This window comes from Thamnophis sirtalis, unplaced genomic scaffold (assembly GCF_051295495.1).
Source record: "Thamnophis sirtalis isolate CommonGarterSnake01/CBP01778 unplaced genomic scaffold, rThaSir2_p1.2 scaffold_8, whole genome shotgun sequence".
Classification (NCBI taxonomy): domain Eukaryota; kingdom Metazoa; phylum Chordata; class Lepidosauria; order Squamata; family Natricidae; genus Thamnophis; species Thamnophis sirtalis.
In genome coordinates this window covers 25,921,016-25,944,775 of record NW_028261388.1, presented here as the reverse complement: position 1 = coordinate 25,944,775, position 23,760 = coordinate 25,921,016, and the positions used below count along the sequence as shown (strand labels likewise).

Here is a 23,760-nt window from a genome sequence, read left to right as displayed (position 1 = left end):
GCTAACATTGTTAACCACTGAATCTCTGAATTAACCAATTCTTTCAGATATGTCTCTTTCCACACACATAGCAATTCAAAATGAAACCCAGCAGGCATGTTTCTCTGACCATTGGACGGTTCTAACTCTTAATCTTTTATATTCTGAAGCAAGACTTTTCAGTTCCAAAACCGTAATTTCAGTTTAATTCTTGGGGAGAAAGGATCAAAAAATTGGAAAACTTTATTCTATTTCTTGTCTGCTAGTGCTGTTTTAAATAATACATGAAAATAAACATTTTAAAAAAACTGTTATAGTGAGAAATGAGAAAATTACAACTTTTGCCACAGCACTATTAAATGAATTATGCAGTTAGTAAACTGCAATTTTGTCCAACTATTCAGTTCAGTCTTAAATCTTAGGTTTACTAATAGCAATAAGTCAATTAAAGCTTCAGTTCTGTATTAACAAGACAATACGTCCCATTGAATTAAATGGAATTTCTTCTGATTGAATGCATATAAGATTGCAGCTGTAAGCAATGGACATGTCTCCTCAAAATATAACTGTGGTACCGATAACTTTAAATAAAATAGACTAATGCTCTGTCAGAACAGAGCTAAATTAAGAATACTGCAGTAATGCACAGTGTAAGGAATGCAGATTAGTAAGACTGTTTCTTAAACTCTAAATGTCTGCCTTGAAAACCTCTGGAGTAAAACTGACCTGACTCTGGATGCTGTCACTACTGCAGCTCTGGTTGAATGAGTTCCAATTTGACCCTCAAGTGACAATTCTACAGGGAGCAGCATGAAAAATGCAGGAAGACAACCATTTTAATATAGTTCTCTTGGACACAGGCAGCCCTAATGTGCTGGTGTCACAAGAAATAAGAGATGGATGGACTTTCTTAAAAGGCTTTATGTTCTCTGGATAAAAGCTAAAGACCTGTTTAGATGTCTTTGGAGACAAAGGGAGCTATAAGAGTGATACAAAGATTGTTTGGGAAAGACTAGGATAATTGTGGGAATTTGAAGTACCCTTGCATGCTTTGCACCAGCGTGCAGTGTTGAGATTCTGACCCCTTGTTAACAGGAATTTAATGCTAATATACTGTCTGTCTGCATCTCCAGACTTTCAAATGATTTATGTATGTATGTATGTATGTATGTATGTATGTATGTATGTATGTATGTATGTATGCATGCATGCATGCATGCATGCATGCATGCATATAGGTAGGTAGGTAGGTAGGTAGGTAGGTAGGTAGGTAGGTAGGTAGGTAGAGTACTCACAAGTGTTTACTAAATGCAATTTCCTGGCCATTGTTTATGATAACATGGATATTTGTGGAGTAGGATATGAGACAAGAGATAAATGACAAAATGTGCATTGTGCCATTGCAAATGCAAACTGTGTATCTTATATGTTGGGATAATTCTTGGGCTTTCATAAAGTTTAGACTGATCCGCAATCCAACATTTGCTGTGCATTATTATGGTTGGTGGCACAGCCAGTCAGATATTTTGATTGAATTTGACATTTTAAGCAACCCATCAAGTCCTTCCCAAGGACATGGCATAGGCAGTTCTTGTTGTTTAATAATATTACAGGTATACAGCTTGCAGGACGCAAGCTCTTCCAAGTAAAGCTACCTTTTGCAGTTAACTGATGGTGATTTTGTCAATGCTGATGCTGTTTGCTCTAGATATGCTGGTGCTCTAGATATTTTAGTATTGCATACAAGGCATTGGTACTATTTTGCTTTCTTTTGCCAAATGCTCTACTTCTGTTTACAGTTCTTTGTGTTTTGTGATATTCTTTCTCTTCTATTCTGCTATCTCCAGCTATTGCTACATCCATTATCCTGACTGTCTTGTCCTTATTATCAACTATTGTAAGCAGGTATTTCTCTCTATGAATGCTAAAGTTTCAGAATATTTTAGCTCCTTCATTTTCTATTACTTTGGCTGCTTTGTAGTCCCACCATTTCTTCCTTGCAGGCAAATGCTGTTTCTTGCTGATATTCCAATACACCAATTTTTATTCCAAAATTCCTGCACTGCTGACCCTGGATGCTCAGCCAATAGTTTAATCCCTTAGCCCATTTGTTACCAGATTTCCAGGAACTCCAATATCTAGCACAATATTTATGACCAGGGTGATGTCCAATCCAATATGGTTTTGTAAATTACATTTCACCACATTGTTTATGGGAGAGAGACACTTCGTTTGGCTCCTCAATGAGACTTTGTCCAATATGGTTGAATTTCTGGCATAGCTGTCATAATTCTTTGGCACCCACTATAGTGATAATATATATTAAGTAATTTCAATTATTTTACCTCTGAGAAGCAGGCGGGCATTTAATAACCATTAAATTCTCAAAAGTCTATTCTAAAAACTTGCCATCTGTTTCCTGTTTCCTTACAAATCATTTGTTTGTTTGTTTGTTTGTTAGTGGCTGACAGAAATTTCAGTGGGAGGTAATGGCTAAGAAGTTGCTAAGCTCTTTTATAGAAGTTGTGAGAGAGAGACCTTTAAAAAGTGACATCCTTCCCAACTTGACTACTATTTGAAAATACAAAGGAAACTGAGGACAATGCCAGGGAATTGATGGAAGACTAACTGCATCTGGAGAAGATGGATCATATGGATCAGAGGTAGTATTCAGCCAGTTTAAACTGGTTCAGGAGAACCGGTAGCACTGACAATTAGTCGGCCCCACCCACCCACCCGTCCCTGCCCTATCCTGTACTTTATTTGCTGCTCTCTAGTTCATCTCAATCGTGCAGCACAGCTGATTCCTGCCCCCTCGCTGTTCTACTTACTGTTGCTGACTTGGAAGGTAAGCAGCTGAGCTTCTAAATGCTCCATTTTTAGTGCTCCGTGCAAGCACTTTAGATATGTGTGCAGGCAAAGTGTGTGTGCGCATGCAAAGTGCGCGCTCACCGAACCAGTTGTTAAACTGGCAGCATCCCACCACTGATATGGATGCAGTGGTCCATGTCTGAATCACCTCATTTTAAGTTGCAGTATATTCTCTATAACAGTGGTTCCCAAACTTGGCAACTTTAAGACTTGTGGACTTCAACTCCCAGAATTCTCCAGCCAGCTCTGGCTGGAGAATTCTGGGAGTTGAAGTCCACAAGTCTTAAAGTTGCCAAGTTTGGGAACCACTGCTCTATAACGTTGTTCTGGAAGACTATTGAAAACTGCAGCAATTTACAAACTTTTTTCTTTTTAAATTTTTTTTTTATTAACAAACATGTAAAATACACACACAGACACAAAACTTAGACGTACACCACATTTACACAATACAATACGAACAGGAGCTTCCTGTTCTTTCTAATAGCAATTATCAATCGATACCGCTCACCTTATATTATTTCCCCTCCTATTGTATTTCATTTGGAATTCACCATTCCTAACCCTCTTATTTTACTCATAACTATTATTTTCGAGTTTTGTTATATTCCTTCATTGATTCTTGTTTCTTTCCTCCATCCACCTATGCCATTTATCCCATATCTGGTAGAATTCTGATTCTTCTTTTCCCTGCATTTCTTTAGTTACTTTGTCCATTTCAGCACAATCCATAACCTTTCTTATTATTTCATCTGCACTTGGAGTTAATTTGTTTTTCCATTTCTGGGCAAAGGCAATCCTTGCCCCATAATTATATGTAGTATTAAATACTGGATTTATTTTTTGTATTTCGCAGACATCATTCCTAATAAAAAAAACCTCAGGTTTCCATTCTATTTTAACCCCTGTTATTGCCTCCAGCCAATTTTTGATCCTTTTCCAAAAAAATTTAGCCTCCTCACAGGTCCACCCTAAATGGTAATATGTTCCGTGTATTGATTTGCATTTCCAACATTTTGGGGAGGTTTTTTTTTCTGATGTCTATTTTGTAAATTACATAATATGGTCAGGTGATATCTGTCATATGCTGGCCATAATTCCTCCCTGGATGAGAAGGATGAACAGGAGAAGATTTCTAACTAGATGGATACAATTCATTCCAGAGGGCCTAGGCCCTCAATGTAACTTGAAAAGGCTATCTTGGATAACACACTTTAGGTACAAGTTAGTGCCAAATGATTACTTTGAAATAGGTGCAAACTATCTAGCCCACAGGAATATCTTCAGCTTCAGTTAAAGATAAAAGAAAAGGAAAAATAATATTTGAGGGAAGAAGCTCATAGCATCAGTGGTCTTATTCATGGAAAGAATGTAGTATTGAAGTACAGATCTTACATTAAGTCTGATAGACCTGTCTGTTCTTGAGTGACAGGTAAAAGCGTGTGTTTTAAGGCTTTATCTAAATGATATTAAGTTATTGTAGAAATGTCCTGTTACAGTCAATTATTCTGGATCTTACAATTTGTTACATTTTGTTCCTAGATCATTGTGGAGGCTTTTTTTATTTCAACTTGTCAATGTTTCTACTTCCCTAATATGCTTTGTCATTTTGGATTTGTCTCCTGATTTATGCTTTAGTGTTATGTGTGAATAAGGTAATAAAGTTATATTCCATAAACTGTTGTCAAAATGAACTCTGGAGTAATGCTATGTGTAAGCTTTGTTGCTGGTTCTTTTCAGAAAGTCTTAAGTAGTATGGGCTGGGTCTATGAATAACTACTTCCTCTGTCTGATTCAGTGCATCAAGGTTTTTGTTTTGTTTTTACAGATTCTTCTATTTGTTCCACATTGCAAAGAGATTGAATTAATATAGGTCACGTTCTCTAATGCAACAGTTATAGAAGAGGTATCATCCTTCTAATGAACTTCGGTTCCATTTTTGCTTATTTAAGTAGGCTGTAAGGTAGACTCGGTGGCTAAGATGCTGAGCTTGTTGATCAGAAAGGTTGGCAGTTTGGTGGTTTGAATCCCTAGCATCCTGTAATGGAGTGAACTCCCATTACTTGTCCCAGCTTCTGCCAACCTAGCAGTTCGAAAGCATGTAAAAATGCAAGTAGAAAAATAGGGACCACCTTGGTGGGTAACAGCGCTCCGTGCACCTTTGGCGTTTAATCATGCTGGCCACATGATCATGGAATTGTCATCAGACAGTACTGGCTCTTTGGCTTAGAAACGGAGATGAGCATTGCCCCCTAGAGTCAGGAACGACTAGCCATATGTTCAAGGGGAACCTTTACCTTTACCTTAAGGAAGACTGGCTTAGAATGGGTTTACAAATCAGGCTTTCATCACCAAACAATTGGACTACTGTGGGGTATTTTATATTGGCTGCCTTTAAAGATCACTCAGAGGTTATACTTTATAACAAATTATGTTACTAATACTGCTCTATCCTGCACTGGTGAAGCCACACTTGAAGTGCTGTGTCTAGTTTTGGTCACCATGATACACAAAAGATGCTGAAACCCTAGAAAGAATACAAAGAAGAGCGACAAAATTGATAAGAGTCTGGAGGTTAAACTGTATGGTAAACGCCTAAGGGAAGTAGCATATTTAGCCTAATGAAGAGAAAACTCAGGGGAGACATGATAGCCATCTTAATACTTGAAGGGCTGTTTCAGGGAAAAGCGGGTCAATTTGTTATCCAAAGCACTTGAGGGAATGACAAGAAGCAATGTTGAACTTATTAAAGAAAGATCCAATCTGGAACTAAGGGGAAAAATCCTGACAGTGAGAACAATTAATCAATGGAATAGTTTGCCTCTCAAAGTTGTGGGTGAAGGTTTTCAAGAAAAGATTGGACAACCATTTGTTCAGGAGGAAACAGAGGTAGGTTCCTACCAGTTCAGACTGGTTCGGCCAAGTAGGTAGTAACTCGGCCTGCCACGCGCCCAAACTGGTTCTATCGGCGGCGCCATAGGCACCACCATCTTTTTTTCTGCTTCTGCTTCTGCGCAGAAGCAATTTTTTTACTACTGCGCATGTGCGGGTAGCGCGCATCAAGCGCGCTCATGCCCAAAGCATGTCCCTGAGCAAACTGGCAGTAGCAGAAGCGGAACCCACCCCTGGGAGGGAATAAGGGTTCATGCTTTGGGCAGGGGGTTGGACTAGAAGTCTTCCAAGGTCCTTCCAGCCCTATGATTTTATGAAGTTGCATTTTATTTAAAAGGCTGTACCTTATGTGCTTCCATTGGGCATCACTCAACATATTACACCTGTTCTACAAGCTCTTCACTGCTATATGTTTCCAAATGTTGAGCCGCATAGAGTCCTATGCGTCTCAATCCTACTGAATCTGTTTAAACCAGAATCTACTTGTCCATATGAACAAAAATTGGATTTTTGTTATTCACTTTGTATTACTGTATTATATTGTGGATGCTTTCTTATTAGAGTAAAGTTTAAGAATCAAGTAAAAGAGATAAATGTGCAGTCCTTCAACCTTTTTTCCATTTCAAACAATCTTGTTGGCCTATAATGCATTAACCTTCTGATCCAGATAGAAAGAAATGTATTGCAAGTCACCCATTCATGTCTCTAAAGAACACATCTCTGCCATCACCATAAGTTTTCCTTACATAGTCATATGTAAATACACTAAATAACTAAGCAGATATCACAAAAGCTTTTTTTTACTCCTTACTTTAGCCATTGGCTAAGCATTCCATTTAATCTCACACATGCTTTATTTATTCACTGTTCTTATAGAATTCTGCAACCAGCCTTTAATTATCCATTCCTAATCTCATAAAGCAAAGGTATCCACTTTATTTTATTTCTTACATCAAAAAATTTGCAAACAATTTCTCATATTTATGAATGGATGGATAGAAATAGAATTCTCATGCTTAAAAAGCAAATGCTGCATGTTAGCTGGACTCATCATACTGCTTGTTTAAAAACTGCAATGCCACAAGTATTTTTTTTTAAAAATACAAATATAATGGTGGCAATCTATTCATTTTTTGGTAAAACCATATTTTCCTAGTGACCAGTTTCCTTTTGCAAATCCATAAGATGCCTTATGTCCTTAATACAATACATAGTTTGGAAGGATGGGTAAACTTTCTTTCTTACCATTAAATTTTTCTGCAAATATGTAGCACCAAAAATTGACTTTGGGAACCTTTGATCAGAAACATATTTTAGATGTCTTTATAAATGGTTGCCTTATTCCCAGTGTCTATTCTGCTTACTTTCATGTTATTTTCCTTATAATTTTAAACATACAAACAAAGTTCGACTATTACCCCAATGCATTTATTCAGCTGGGCCTACTTATTCAATATAAATTGAAATAAGAGTTTACCAACTTTCAAAAATAAATCCTGAAGCAGTGCAAAAAATGTATAAATACAGGTCTAATTTCATTTTACCCACTTTTAAGAGGATTTGTGTAAACCAAGAATGCAACTGGATTGAAATTGGGGAAAACTTGCAAATTACCTATTTTATTTGGAAGGGAAAAATACACAATGAGGAACACAATTATTTCTTCCCTTCCCCTTGGTCCTGAAGGCATAATAAAATTAACAGGCCATGAAACAAAACTGAAAGTTTAAATTAATGGCTCCTGGGAATCTGTCAAGTGATGTTAACTCCATCATTCAGGACAATGTCAGTTTGGAGGGCGAAAGCTTCAAATAGGGCATTTGAATGTTAGAATATTTTTAACTGATTAAATACTGTGAACATATCCCTGTAAACAAGAAGATAATCCTTTGCTAACTACAACTGGCATTAGTTTAACATGAGAGAGAATCATTATGCAGATGTCATTTGGAATACAGACAATTAGATCTTGATACTTCAATATCTACTTTAGCAGAACTTCTTGAATTTTATTGTGCACTTAAAAACAAAAGTCATTTTTCTTTTCATGGTGTCATCCATTGTTAATTTTGTGGTTTAAAAAATATATCAAAACTCAGAATATGTCTATGGACATTCTCAGCCATCCAGGTCAGGGATCCCCAACCCCCAGGCCGCAGCCCACGACCAGGCCATGGCCCATTTACAACCAGGCCACGCAAGTAGCATGAGCGGTGGGCTAGTGCATACATGCATGCACGCAGCTCAACTCACGTGAATGGCCAGCCAGCACGCACATGCATGCGTGTAGAGCTCCACCAGTCGAGCATGCCAGCTTTCCACTCACCAGAGTTAAGCTGCATGCACATGTGTGTGTGCTAGCCCACCACTCACGTGACCCGGGGGATTCCCCCCCCCCAGTTGGGCCACCAAGTCTCAAAAGTTGGACACCAGGTCATGGTTGTCCCAACTTCAAAACTGAAGAAGCTTCTTGGTTGAGACAAAGTCCAGTTGTCTTTTGAAAAAGCAATTTTGGGTCAAAACTCAGGATACTATGATTTAAAATACATGCAACATTGTAACAAGTCACCTCTTGGCCTATACATTTATTACATTAAATAGATAAATAATTAAACATTTAATTCATCTTTAACTAGCCGCATACTTAACTGCTTCCTCCCCCACTCTCCCAACACTCCTTTTCTATATCACAGTGTAAAGCAAAGGCACGACTGATTTTGACAGTTGTATTGGCTTATCTGGAAGAGGATAAAAAGAATTTTGCTTTTTAAAAAGCAACCAATCAGAAGTCACTGAACAATAGTGCAATTGCAATGTTGAAACATTTGTAATATTAGAAATTATGGTTCTCCTTTGACATAAAACATGTTGTCCATCTCTAGTTATCAATCCTTTGCAATTAGAATTTGTAACTCCACAATTTGAACAGATTTTTAGAAGTAGTTTATATTAGGACTACAGTGCTGAGAAGATGAAACTTACCATAAGAAACAATATGATGGAAATAATTTTTTACGTAAACCTCAGTTTCTTCCACTGTTTTATGTTGTTTATCCTTACAATTAATTTTTACAATAGAATGTGTTTTTTCTTTCTTTCTCTCTTGGTGGGACATTTCTTGGGAACATGAGATTCCACATCCAGTTTAGTTCCAGGACAGATCTTCACATGCTTGTCATTTCCTAAGATTCCTGGAAAAGAAGAGGGAAGGGAAGCAAAGAAGGGAGGGAGGGAGAGAGGGAGAGAGGAGGGGGCAGGCAGGCATTCCCTGTTTCCTACAAGGAAACTTAATGGGTAAGCAGAAAGGAAGTTGAAAGTGTGCTCATTCCTGATTATTTGCCTGTCTGGGGTCATTCTGTTTCTCTTACCTTTCTTTAATAAGGAAATATCTCTGAAATGATGACTGAACAGGTTATGGGTTGTCTAGTATGGTATAGAGCTGTGCTTCTATTCTTTGGTTAACAGCAGTGAGCATTCATATAGTGATAATCAGAGGAGGGTTGCTACTGGTTTGCAGCGGTTCGGGCGAACTGGTAGTGGAAATTGGGACTGGGTCACCAAACTGATAGGGACGACAGGCTGGCCACAACCATGAACCGGTTCCCCAGTTATCCATGCCATTGCCAGCATGTTTTTTTAGTCATTTTATAATGTTCTGTGCACGCGCAGAACAATTTACAGGCAACAGCACATGCGCAAGCAATGCATTGTGCACGCACACGTGAGCAAAGCAAACTGGCAATAATGCCGGCAGCAACCCACCCCTGATGATAATCCAAGAAAAGAGTAGGAAAGTAATATAGAAGAGGAATTTCACCAACATGTCTGTAAGCTGTCACTAACACCCAGCTTCTGAAACAGCTATGTCAGCCTTGGGGGAAAAAAAGATGCTGCTGCTTTAATGATTCAAAGCAGGTGATTTAGTCATGTTGCAGCATATTATGAGGCATCTTTTTCAAATGCACAGTCAAAATAAATATAAAACAGGGGGCATATGAGAGGGAAAAGCTGAAGGGAGATTTCCTTTTACTCAGGCTTCCAAATGAAAGCCTTTATTACATTCATACATCAACAGAATAAAATTGCCTCAGAATTCTGTCATGTCTCAATATCTATTGCCACGTTTCTCCCCGAGCAAACTCTGCCACGACTGGCATTAGAGCTCTTGGGCCACAGGGAATGGCAAAATTGTGTCTTCAGCACAGGACCTTTTGGCTGTGCAAATATTGATGGTTTGTTATGTTAGGAAGGAAGCCTTATGAATGCCTCTGGTGACTGGTGTTATGCCCTGTGCTCTTATAAATTTGGAGTTAGAAATAGGCTGTATTATGTGGCTTTGCTGTCAGACAAAGAATTTGCTTTAGTGAGCGCCTGAGGTAATTCTCAAATGGAACAGCCAAATTGTTTTTCCAAAGCTATAACTAATAAAAGGTTCTCATCCTGCTGAATCTACCGAGAGCTTGCTAGCTGGGTTCATTTAATAAAAGGTAAGTTGTATGAGTCTAGCCATATTGTTTAACGTTGATGAATTATTGCTTGTTGATGATATATTAAGGCCACAATGCTATACTGGATTAGATTCAGTGAATTTAGTTGCATTAGCAATGGGTAAGTAGCCTCAAGAGTGTAGCACAAATGTAGGAGATTGATGAGAGTATCGCTGTTGTAATATTTCCATGAAATTATAATCTGTCAAGCCTAATTATATGACAGCTATTACAATGATGATATAGACATTTCTGATCTGCTTATGTGATTGAGATAACAGCTCCCTATCTTCTCTACTTTGAATTGGTACACCATTGTGTATCAGAAATGTTTGATGTGAACAAACTATATCACAACAGCTCTCTTGTGACTAGTTTCTGCTTTAAGATCAATTAACATTTAATAAAAAAAACCAAAATGTTTCTCATGCATATTAGATTATTTCTCTTGCAGCTTCCCAGCATGAGTTTAGCCACCCTTTGATACTATCTTGATATCTATATCTATACAAATATGGATATACAAATATAGATATATAGATATACAAATATAGCAAGGGTGGGTTCTGGCTTCTGTTACTGCCTGTTCATTCAGAGACGTGCTTCGGGTGCCCGCATGCTTGCACAGTAGTAATTTTTTTTTGCTTCTGCGCATGTGTAGAAGCAAAAAACAAGATGGTGATGCCTATGACACCACTGATAGAACTGGTTTGGGATGTGGCCAGCTGAGTTACTACCTACTCGGCTGAACAAGTTCAATCCTTCTGAAATATAGAAATATAGATATACAAATATAGATATATAGATGTATTGATAGCTATAGATCTAGATATATAGATGCAGTAATTTTCATTTAGAGATTGTTGTTCTGGCCCCCCTCATCCTGCACCAAAGTACGCCAAGACAAAGATACTTCAAGGATTTATTAACACACAGACAAGACCTTGGCAGCAATCCAGCATAGTCCAGACCTTGGCAGCAATCCAGCACAGACTAACCTTGGCAGCAATCCAGCCTGCCAAGCTAGCCACGAGAGTTCTCCAGCTCTAGTGAATACGTTGACTCCTGCAACGGGCGTGTGCACAATAATTCCTTTTATAGTCTTGAGAGGAGCCTAATTACCACCAGCTGAGTGCAATTATCTCCTCTAACTGCATAACTGTTCCTTATGCCTATTAGCTTTCTGTTGCTGGGCATCCAGGACCAACTCCCTTTCCCCTCCCCACTGCTCCAATGCATGATGTCACAATCACACTCCCTTGTCTCCTCCCCACTGGTCCAAGGCTCTGGTGCCTCCTGGTGGCCAACCAGCCTCTCTGCGCCTTGCTCGGAGTCAGAACCCTGTCCAGGGTCCTCCACATCCTTCAGAGCCGACTCATAGGGCCTCTCGTTGTCGGAGTCTGGTAGCAGCTCCAATGGCTCCTGCTGGGCCACAACAGATCGTTAACATAATTTCCCTGTTTTGATATTATCTTGTGGTGTTATTCAGATCTTCTGAGTGTTTGGAAAGATTTGTAATGTGGCTTAGCTTCTATGTTAGGGTCTGGATGGGGAAAAAACAGCTCAGTTATTCCACTAAAGATGGAGTAGCTGTTGATTCAGATGTCAACTGCATATAGATGATTCAAACTTAACTAGCACACTTTTATACTGTGCCCACCTAAGACTCATGCTGGACTACAACAAGTTATTCTACGTAGGATTGCTCTTGAGGCCTTAATTGATAGAAAATAAAACCAAATGCTTTATAAGGAATGTGAAATGCTACAATTACACAAAATTGTTGTTCCATTGGTTGGCAAATTGCTTCTGTGTGCAAACCAGTGGGTTGATTATTATTGGATAAGGTCACAACACAAGTATTTTCAGTTAGGGCTCCCTTCCTTTGGAACAGTCTCTGACATGAGATTATTCCCACAAAACTTTTTGGAAAGCTTTTCCCTGAGAATTTGAGGACTGAAGGGGTGCATGCTTAATTATATGAATATTTTTCCTTAGTTAAGAGAACAGTGCTTAATGAAACATGGAAATTTTTAATAGTTAGGGGTATTTTGTTAGTTGCTAAGGGGGAGAAAGTGTTTTTATTTATTTATTGATGGTTTATTAGACTAAGCTAGTTAGAATCATTTGCCTGCAGTAGCACAGTAATAGATTTCAGTAACCATCTGCAGCAGCACAGGTTTCAGTAACAAATTCATCAATACATCTACATGGATATCATATATTAATATATATTTAAAGATATTACTACTGGGCCAGATCAAAGATCAAATTCAGTGTTTGATTTACAGGATTTACAACCAAGTAGTTTTGGGGAAGCCAACAAGGGAAGCATTAAGGCAATAGGGCTTCCCAATTCTGTATGTAAACTATGAATATTCAATTGCATACAGTTTCTAAAATTGGGGTTCTGTTTCATTGTTATGACTCAAAGATATGGTACTTTTTCTAAAATTTGCAAAGTCCTGCTTTATTTCATTTGTGATTTTGGCCCATAATTAATGAATTTGGTAATAAATAAAGAAATGTAGATGAAAACCTGATTATTATTTTTTAAAAAAAACCTGCTTCAACTCTCCTGCCAATGAATTTAATTAGTGATCCTTATTGTAATTCTAAGAGTTATCTTGTCTTCTTCAAAGAGTTGGGAATTTGGAATGTGGAAGTTACAACTCCATACCATCTGTAGAACTTCAGATCAGGGATACCACAGATGTATTTTATTTTGAGATTGGAGATCCAGATCTCTATTCTGTATAGTATTTCTGGATGTACCACACTGTGGACTTCACTAATGGGTTTACAATCCTTTATATTTATTTTTTCCTGCTGTTAAATACAATGCTTGACAACTAGGACTGTACAATTTTAACCATTTGTCTGTCAATCCACCATTCCCAACCCCAACCTTATTGCTTCTTCATATCAGTTCAAATCATTCTTCATTACCACTTGAAATATAGACTGCTCAGTTTGCATCAAACTTGTTTACTTGCTGGCTTCAGCAACTAATCTTGGGACAGTGACATATATTCTCATGCTTATCTTCCTCATTAGGTCACTGCATTGTGTGGATAAAAAAAAAAGCTGGGGAACCTTGATCTTAAACTGAGATCCTTGAAGAAACAGCAGAATTTTGAAAATAAATTTACTATTTTGTATAGTATTTTTCATAATACCATACACAATTTTATTTATTTTTATTTCAAAATCCAATTCTAAAAACACTTACTGATAAATACCCTGTTTCTCAGAAAATAAGACCTCCCTGGATAATAAGCCCAATCGGGTTTTTGAGCGCATGCGCTAAAATAAGCCCTCCCCTGAAAATAAGCCCTCCCCGAAAATTTTGCAACACAGTATCAGCCATGAGGTGACCACGCTCTCTACCTCCTGCACCTCAAAAATAATCAAACCTACCCAAAAATAAAATTAAGTGCTTTTTTTTCGGGGGGGGGGGAAATAAGACCCTGTCTTATTTTCAGGGAAACATGGTAAGCCTGAGTAAATTTAACTCAAGAGTTATTAACTTCAGTTCAATTTATCTTCAGCTGAATGAATGTAGGATTCCAACAAATAGTTCAGAAAGTTATATTGGGCTGGAAAACAGTAGTATAGGGAAGCATATTGCAATATCTTTTTTATTCTCTTTTATAACATTCTCTTTTATTTCTTTAGTGTTTTCTCTTTAAGCTTTCTACCTTGAAACTAATTCTGAAATATATTTTCTCTGCAGCTTTTTTACTTGGCTGTTGTTCCTGGAGCAATTGGCAAACTCATGAAAGAAACAGCTTAAATATTTGCCAAGCACAGTGGTTAAAGGATATACTGTTTTCCCTCCCCCCCTTTTTTTGAAAGATTACACTTCAAGCCCATTTATAATCATAACCACCCAGCAATTAGCAAGTAAAATACTTGCCTGTCATAGTTTTTATGAATGTGCTCAGTTAAATCTGTGAATAGTGTTAATGAATGCAGTTCCCTATATTCTGAACGTTGAAGCCTGAAGAGTATATCCAGTTTTAATTTAAATATTAAACAGAATGGTTTAATGAGTTTGGAGAGGTCATGAAATTTCTAGCACAAATACTTTGTTAAATTTTAATACTTTTTATAGTTGTTTCTGGTCATAATCAGTGCTTCATTTATCATCCTTGTAATGTAATAAAATGTATGGTTCAATTTATTTGAAGAGGGATCTGGGAAGGGTGGATCTATAAAATCAAGATGCTGTTGAAACCCTGACTCTTTTTAATGTGCATCATCGCAGACTAAAAGGGCGTAGGGCTTTAATCATGTATTTTCAACCATCCTCTTGACTCTTTTGATCTGATTAAGCACCAAATGTTGGGTAACACCGCCCTCCAGAAGAGATGGGCAATAATTGTCAGGCTCAAAAATGTCAAGCTCAAAGATGACACAATGAGATCCAATTAAGTCTAGTTATTTATTTGCTTATACGTAATAGAATGTTATTAAATTAAAGCTACACCTACTAGATATGTCCTGGGAGATTCTAGGGTGTGACTATCCTGAACCTTATCCTCCCTCCTCACCCAGTTCAGACTGTACAGTCTCTTGCTTTGGGCTCCTCATTGGAATGTGTTGTCTACGCCCTGGGAAGCTGCAGTGCTATTGTAGTCATTCCCACCCACCACTCTTCAGTTCCATTTTCCATTACAATAGTTTAATGCTTCATTTGGGATTCCCAGGAAGTGAGAAGGGTCCAACTACAAATTTCTGCCAGGAGGGCGTTGCATTCAAAAGTCTGATTCACATTAATCCAAATCAAATAACTAGCATTAAAATAATTACATCTTGTAACATGGATTGATTTCCCTTTTCCACCTACAAAATAGATTTTTCTGAATTATATTTAATTTAAATTGCAATATAACAGTTAAGCTTGCATCATCTAGTTGACCTCAACTGCAATATGTAATCAGGATCAGATTAAATTTATACCATACTTTACCTTTTGCTATCTTCACAATTCATTTTTTGAATTCCTTTTCTATCCCCATCAAAAGAATCTATAGATCATTTCCAAGAGATTGCAAAGTAAGGATGGTATATGTAGCACTTGCAAGAGACTCACCGTTGACCAGGACTCGGTTCCTATACTGGTTTGTACCAGTTTGCTGCTTGCGCGCGCTTTGCGTAACAGAGTGGTGTTGTGAACACATGAAATTTATCAATGTGAAGCAAAATGGACATTATAGTTAAAACACATTGAGAAGGCTACAGCTATAATCAGTGAAGTGTTCTTATGTAATTCTATTCAGCACACAAATATAAGCAAATAAAAGTATGATTTCAGATTATTCTCTCTTGGCAGCCCAATTAAGTGCTGTAGAAATTTAAATCTGTCATAATATACTGAGAAAAAAATGCATTTGTGAAATAAATTAAAATAAATACAATGTTCATTGATCAACCCTAATTAGTGTTTGAAGCAATGAACCAAGGTCTCAAACATTCTAATCAGCTCTCACCAAAGTTTCACTGTTAGTTGTGTTCCTAACAACACATATGATATTTATGAAATGATTTGTCTGTTAATTCTAGACAACCAATCCATAAAATCCTCGTTCCATGAAAGTCTGCATACTGAAAATGTACACATCATTTTTACACAATATATGTAGGCAAACTAGGATTATTTTCAAAACAACCAAACATTTCCTACATGTATCATAAATCTAGTTAAAGGCCACTCATAGTGTAGCTTTTTTTTAACTTAATGAAAGATTCAACTCTATTCCAAAATACCTAATTACTGCAGGAATAACTCCTATCTCTATCTATCTCTACCTCTATCTATTTCTTTATCTATATTTATATTTATATCTATATCTATATATCTATATCTATCTCTATCTCTATAGAGATAGATATTGATATATAGATTTGAGAACAGATGAGGGGCCAGACACAGTCTTGAAGGCATAGCAAGGGACTACAAAGCCCTGGGTAGAAGAATGGAAGCATTGAAAAGCTAGATGGAATTTTCTTTATTCCTTCTTACTGAATTTCATAGAGTAGAATATTGGAAGTAAACAACTAGATGCCATGATGTGGAGGAATACTGACAAGAGATCAAGCATACATTACAAGAACTGGGGAAAGTGTATTTGAAAAGGTCTTTGCAATCCTGATCCAGTGGGCTTTAAATTGAATGCTGTGGTGGAGGGAGAAGAGAGACCACAAAAATGTGACACCAAGTGCTGAAAAACTAGACTGGCAGTGATACATAGGATGTGAAGGATACAAATATATAATCATGTAAATATAGGAAGAGATTACGGTAAGTTATGACTCAAGATTTGCAGTCAAATCTACAGAAATGCATGGGATGTTTTTTTAAAGGAAGAACCATACATCTTAATTTAGAAAGATAAATCTATCTTGATGTAGTTGCTGAAACCTTGTGGAATGAAATGTTTGAAATGCAAAGACTTAAGGTTATAACATATTGAAAAGGAATAGGTCAAAGATAAGTGGAGAAGTGGCATTATATGTAAAGGAAATGTACACTTCTTCAGATGTAAGGACAAGAGAGAGTGCTTATACTTTTCTTTTTCTTATTTCTTACAGTTATATTATTATATTATAACTTGTCTAATCAAGCAAAATTTCCAGATAACACTTTCAGGAACCTGACTACAGAATTTTCAGAGGGGGGTGGGTGGTGGGTGGGGAGGGAGCATAATAAAAAGATAGGTTAATTGCTCAGCCATCTTTTGGGTAAGGAACTAAAACTGAAAGTTTCCAGAAAGTCTATAATGGTTTTGCTTCATTTACTACAGGATTAAAGAGGAAGTGAATAATCTCTCCTTGTTCTGATACTATCCAATAGGGAACAGCTGTTTAAAGAGATAAAAAGCTTGGGAAGAAGCAACCATGTCATTTTGTTTAGATCAAGTTATTACAGAAAGGGAATTTGGAACATAGACATAAATGCATACTAGATTTCAAGAGATCCTATTTCAAATATATCAGATAAGTACTAAATAGGAACTGATGGATAGAGATTCTCCATTCAAAACAAATAGAAGGTATGTGTGTTGGGAATATCAGAAAAGTTAGAGGCAGGAAATATAAATACAATCCAGTTAAAAGACAGACAACAGAGAGTTCTTAGGAAACCATTGGGGTGCATTGGAAACCTGACTGAACTAAAAGAGATGCAGACAGGAAATGGAAGATGGTTATAATTTCTGAAGAGATAAATGACCAAGAGGTAATACTTACAGAAAGATGGAATTGCTAAATACTAAAGAACAGAAGCAAGGGAAACTAAAAATAACAAAGCAAGGAAATTATTTGGCTTTGACAGTAGTAAGAGAGAGTTGCAGGATGGGGAATGCAAAGCCCCTCAACTTCTTCTATGCTTCGATCTTTTCTTAGAGAAGAACTTGTCTGAAAGTATATTCATCTGTTTAGAAAAAAAGTAACAATGAAATGTGGGGTAGAAGTGCTATGAGGGAGCAATTTCTCTTGTGGTAAATATATATTTTCTGACCATGCATATTCCATTTGGCCAGGGTCTTCCATTTAAGAAAAGTTATGAATTTTGTGAACATCAATAGAACATTTTAAATTTATAATGTGCCTATTATTGTTCTATTTCATATCATGAATTTTTCCAGGCAGCGATTACCTGATATCAGCATGTACTGAACCATATTGAATACTGCCTATCCTTTAAAAACGTTGTTTTCCCCAACTTAATCTGAGTAGATGTGTTCAATTTACCAGTGACTGATTTGATCATAACCACTCTAACAATGGTATGGTTTAGTGATTAGCATTGTGGCCTCCAACCTGTGGTTAGTCAATGACACTCTGTAAAGATACAGGAAATAATCTGTGATGCATTCCTAAATATAAGCAGGAGTTTGACATTTCAATTAAGACGATTGACTATATTTTTTTTGCTATTTTTTAAAAAAATTTTTACAGTTTGTAATTTTACAGTATGTACAGTATATGTACAATGTTACAATTGTAAGATCATGTGTTGTAAAGCTTCTATAATGTGTGTTTTACTATACTAGGCCTAATTAAAACCAGTCTGCCACAAGATGGAGGTCTTCCTGCTTCTCTTGCATGGAAGGTATTGTACCTTGGAGGAGAAAATGCAAGAGGGAATCGGGGGAAAAGGTGCTTGTAAGTAGAGTTTTCTTGGCACTAGGGTGGTAATGCTTTGCCAATGATTTCTGGGTATTTTCCCCCAAATCTTTAGTTTATCTAATACTAATGAAGTCTGATCCTGCTTAGTCTTGGAGATTAGTTGAGGTAAACTTGTATTGTCAACTGCTGTGTAGGTGTTCTGTTTTCCAAGTTTAAAAGTTTGATAATATTCATGTTCCTTCAACAAATTGAAATATTGTGATGATACAATAAGCTTCTTCACTATTGCGTAAATTTTAAGGCATCTTAAGGGAAAAAGTTCTGGTATGTGATATCCATCGTTATCTATACACTCCTCAGACTACCATACGCAAAGCATAATTAATAGATTTTACTGTGAACTAGTGAAAAGAATGAAAGCGCTATGTTAACATTCCTGTTCATATACAAATATTGATGTTTAGTAATTGTTGAAAATAAATTGCCTTGTCACCAAATACTTTCCAAATGAAAAGTGTGAGTTTGAATTATAAGTTAGTTTCATAGAAAACCTGTATCTAGGTCAGATTATTTACATTGTTGTAAATCATCCATTTCAATCCCTGATTAGCAGTGGCAATTTGTCTCTGATTTTTTTTTAAAAACAGAAATGCAAAAGGAGCTTTCCCTACCCTGATGTTGTCCAGAATTACCATTATACCATTAATTATGAAAATGTAGCATAAAGCATAAAAGATTGTGACATGTTGTGCATGTATACCAATCAATATATGGATAAGTAGGCACTGCAATGGTAAATTAAGTCTTTTTAATATTTATAAACCATTATTAAATGTATTTTTTAATTAAAAAAACATTTGAGTCAAGGTTTGAAAAAATAAGAACCAATTCATGAATTCTTTGCATATTTTATTTTTCTTTTTTTGATTTCCAACTCACGCACATCTGGCATATTTTACATTTTTGCAATAAAACATGGTTACAATAGCTTAAGGAATTTATATAGCCAAAATATTTCACCATGATCTTGAGATGAAATGAACTTATCTTCCAGATGGTTCAGTATTCTCCCAGTTCTAAGCTACAAACTCAAGATATTGCTTACAGAACAATGATGAATAACTTAATCATTACATTGATTCCCCATGATTTCAGAATCTTATTAATACAAACAACAATGAAGAAGGTATTTAGTGCTAAAACTTACTAATACAAGGTGAGTAACAAATAAGAACCACGTCAATAAATAATATGTTTCTGGTGCCAAAGTGCCAGTACAAAGAATCCATTATCTTGGTTTTTTTTTAAATAAATGACTGTGAGTGAGTGTAAAGTTTGAGAAAATTACATTCCTGTTACATGCCTCATAGCCCTACCGACACAATATGTACATCTATGACAATACAGTCACCAAATATACAAAGAAGAAACATGAAGTAAAGTGTATATACCCCTGGGTATGTTACATGATTTGGAGAATGTGCAGAAAATTATTCTGATAGTCATTATTACAGTACTGTCAAATATGAGTGCCTTCAATGTAAAATGAGTGTTAAACATATGAGTTTTAAAAATATTCAAAAGAATAACCCCAATGAAGCTAAGTTTGCTTTTAACCAAGCTTTATTTCCAAGGAATTTAAGAGAAAATCTTAGTTGCTCTCTCCCTGCAATGCATAGTATGCCAAATGTGATGAATCTAGAAGTCTAGCAACTTGCTTTGGTGGGAATCATAAAGCGCTGTAGCAGAGCACCTTAACCATGCTCCTGTCTGTTTATCACATTATTAATTTTTAAGGGAAAATTATTTTTAATGCATAACTATGGCGACAATGGCTTCATATCCAAATGCTTCATGTAATGAGCAAAACTTCATTTAGAAGGGGTGGCTTTAGACTGAAACATGAAGACCATGTTTCAGTGGCAATGGCTCCATTGCAGCTTGCACCTATTTCAGTCTTTAAATACAAGCTGGGCCTTGGACAGCTTTCAGTTCAACTTGTGGATGTGGTTTCAAGACATCAGGCTTAAAGTACATGCAAGTTGTAACTCCACAATAAAATTAAGAAACAGATTTTGTTTTTTATACAAGGCTTTACTTTTACAAAAGTATCCCTTTAAAGTTAAGATGTGCATCTGATGTACAAAGTATCAAACGTAGGGTTTTTTTTCCTTTTAATTGATCAGCTTGAAAAGAGGCTAGGAAATGGGAAATGGATGCTAGGGTCATGGCCCAAACCATATAATAGCCAGACACAAGTTCCTCAGAATATTCAAAAGTCTCTTGTGATGTGTTCTTCTACCTTTTCTCAGTAAACAAAAGTATATGAAATAATTACCAAAACATCTATTAAGTCATTATAATTTACATGATACAAGCTCGCTTCTGCAGCAGCTGGTGTTCAGTTGTGAAAAAACACACAAAATAAAATGGTTGCTGACTACAATGTACAGCTATTGCTGGGTGTAATGGAATGTACAACGGAGGTCAATGCAGATTTCTTTTTCCACCAGAGATACCTTTCAGTAGCACTTGTGCTCTCAATGTAATCTTTGCTTTCAGTTCTTCACTCTGGTTTAATATCTATTCTGATGCTCATAATGCCAACGATTAAAATCTATATTAAAAGCTACAATGCTACCAGACGCCATGCCGGTAATTAGAGTCCTGAAACAGAAACAGAGATCGGGTCTGTAAATATCTGAGATATTTATTGTTCATAATAAACTACGGTTAGCTAGTTTGAAGATCAGTAGTCATTCGAAAATACTAGGCAAAATGGAAAAGTCTGCTAAGGAACTTAAGAGTCTATGATGTTAGTCCATATTACTTTGTGAGATAACAAATGAGTAAAATATGGAGCGTTCTTTGGAAAATGGCTGCTTCTACTTCTCCAGTAGTGCTCTTCTAAAGAAGTGTAAAGTACATACAGATTGACTGGGTTAAAAGTAAAAAGAATCAACAAAATGAATATAAATACCTACAAAAAATTGTGTTTTCTCCCCAATGTGGACTTTCCATTTTATTGAACTCAATGGTTAATTGAGTGGTGCATACTGTCCCACTCAAAATTACCTCTCCTAAAATAGCATACTTCTTTAAAATATAAAAATTTATAAATTCATAACATCTCATGAGATTTTTCACAAGAATATTTAAATTTAGAAGATGTTATCTAAATTTTTGAAATGACCTTTTTGTGGGTACACGTGCTTTGGATTGGGAAATGTTACTGACTCATGTTTTAAAACTTAAATGATCCAGTTGTGCTATGTATTTAACTAAGAGAAGGATTGCTAAGGAAAATATTAAATGCATATCACCTCTTATTGCTATTTTTTTAGGATTCAGCTTACCTCTGATCATGGGATAAGTCCATTGCCCTAATGCCAGCATCACAGCCAGGATAAATGTAGAGTTGTTTGAAGTCACAAGCTTGCCATACTTCTACTACTCCATTATCACCACCTGTAACTAGATTCTGCCCATCACTGCTCAGAAGGATAGCCTACAGGAAAACCAAAAACAGAAGCAACCATAATGGATCTTCATTATTTAACACATTTTACCTATAGTCCTAAAGTCTAACCTTAAGTGCAGAATGCTGAGCAATAAATTGTTTTTTATTATTATAAGCAAAAGTGAAGAAGGCTTGCCTTAAAATGTACACAAATCAATTCAGCCTTTGCAATGGTAAACATCACTATGAACAGCTCGAGTTATGTATTCATTTAATCTCCTTGAGCTGTTGTTGCTGCTGGTAGATTTGGTTCCTTAGGGGCCAATATTCATGACATAGCTAAGACGTTTTCACAGAAGTCAGTGTGTTAACATTATGATACGCATATAAAAGGGTCATCACTTGCATTTTGCTGGCATGAGTTTCATTATTTGCAACCCCCAACTCCCACCCCCCACATTGATGCCTCTGAGTTTCCAAAATTGAAGGACAACAGAGGTCAAACTACTTAAGTTTTAAGCATGGTCAGATGACTAAAGAACAGATATCCAGGAAACACTGTGTATTAAGCAATGTCTTGGTATAGTTTTTAAGAATAAGTTTGACTTAGTTGGAGCTGAAAAGTTTTTTCTATAGATGTAACTTTTTCCAGGTGACAGTGAACTAATGTTAATGCCTTCTATTAGAATATAAAATAAAAATTACCCTGGTTGAATCATTAATTTCCATCTGGGCCAAAAGTTTTCCATTAATGCTGAAATTGCTGAATCTTCCTCGTTCATAATAGATGATACAGTGGCCTTCACTAGACACAGATATTAGGCGTGGATACAAACAATTTTCTGTTCCTTCTAGTGCTCTCAGCAAATCTCCAGTAATTGTGTGTACAAGACAAGGTCCTTCTGTATATTACAAATTAATAACAGCATATTACAGAAATGGAAATTCATACAGTTTCGGTCAATGATTAACAATGGATTAAAAATACTACTATGATTTCTGAGAAAGGTTTCTTATTATTTAAATCCTAATGATTTCAACATGAATTAAGAAAGGATTAGGATGGGATAGAATATCTCTCTACTAATGTAGAAAAACTCCACTATCAAGGAGAGTACATCTGATCTCCATGGCACCTGCTATACCTAAGGAAATCTTTAAAGGCTTATATCTATTCTTAGTAGAGGTATTAGCAGCAGGAGGCCAGAACAGGGGCAGGTCAGGTATGGAATAAAACTGGTGGTGGATTTCTGTTCCATTGAGGTAATAGTTGGCTTCTATAACCATATAATTTAGAATTATCATGGCTAATTCTTCCAGCTGAGTGAAATGAAAAGTAAGTTATAATTGGCTGAAAGGCCAGCAGAGACACTTTATCTAAATAACTCTTGCTTAGATGAAGGTGAACTAGTTGGATTTAGAAAGAAGAGGTCTTTCCTTTTGCTCTAACACTTATTTTAGCCCTCAGTTCCATTATAAGTGAATAATGTTGCTTCAGTTCAATCTATCGAGAAATGGATTAATGGGCTGTGAAAATAACATTGAGGAGGAGGAAGAATAGTTGTAGCCGAGGGAATCCTAAGATAAGAGAAATGTGAGTGAAAAGCAGAAATGGAATTTGAGAAAGTGGCTAAGGCTTGACCCTCTTTAGTTCTCTTTAGGATAAAGGCAGGGAATGGTGAGGTAGATTCAGACTTGCAAGAGTCTTTTATTGCAACCTTATAACAAAAGTTGATTAGTGTTTGTAACTTCCGTGTTCAAATCCGGGCTGCCTCGTAGGGCTGGCACATCTAGTTTCAATATCTTCCTGTCAAGACAGAGCTTTTTAAGGGAAACTTTGAGACTTAACTGCAATCCATGCTGGAAACCGGGTTGTTTGGGGGCACTTCTTTTATTGCAATGTTGCATAGGTTATTTACTATTTTTAGATGTTAT

General features: G+C 36.4%; 1 protein-coding gene across 6 annotated transcripts in view; it reads right to left on the bottom strand.

Moving 5' to 3' along the window:
* Positions 1–19,257: 19,257 nt before the first annotated feature.
* Positions 19,258–23,760, bottom strand: part of NBEA (neurobeachin) — a 360,491-nt gene continuing 355,988 nt past the window's right edge. For all 6 annotated transcript variants that reach the window (XM_087721296.1, XM_087721298.1, XM_087721299.1 and 3 more), the window contains 3 exons: positions 22,531–22,727; positions 21,722–21,873; positions 19,258–21,032 (listed from right to left, as the gene is read on the bottom strand). In XM_087721296.1, coding sequence (XP_087577422.1) covers positions 20,942–21,032; positions 21,722–21,873; positions 22,531–22,727 — 440 coding nt within the window. In that variant the 3' untranslated portion in view covers positions 19,258–20,941. The remainder of the gene's footprint in view (positions 21,033–21,721; positions 21,874–22,530; positions 22,728–23,760) is intronic.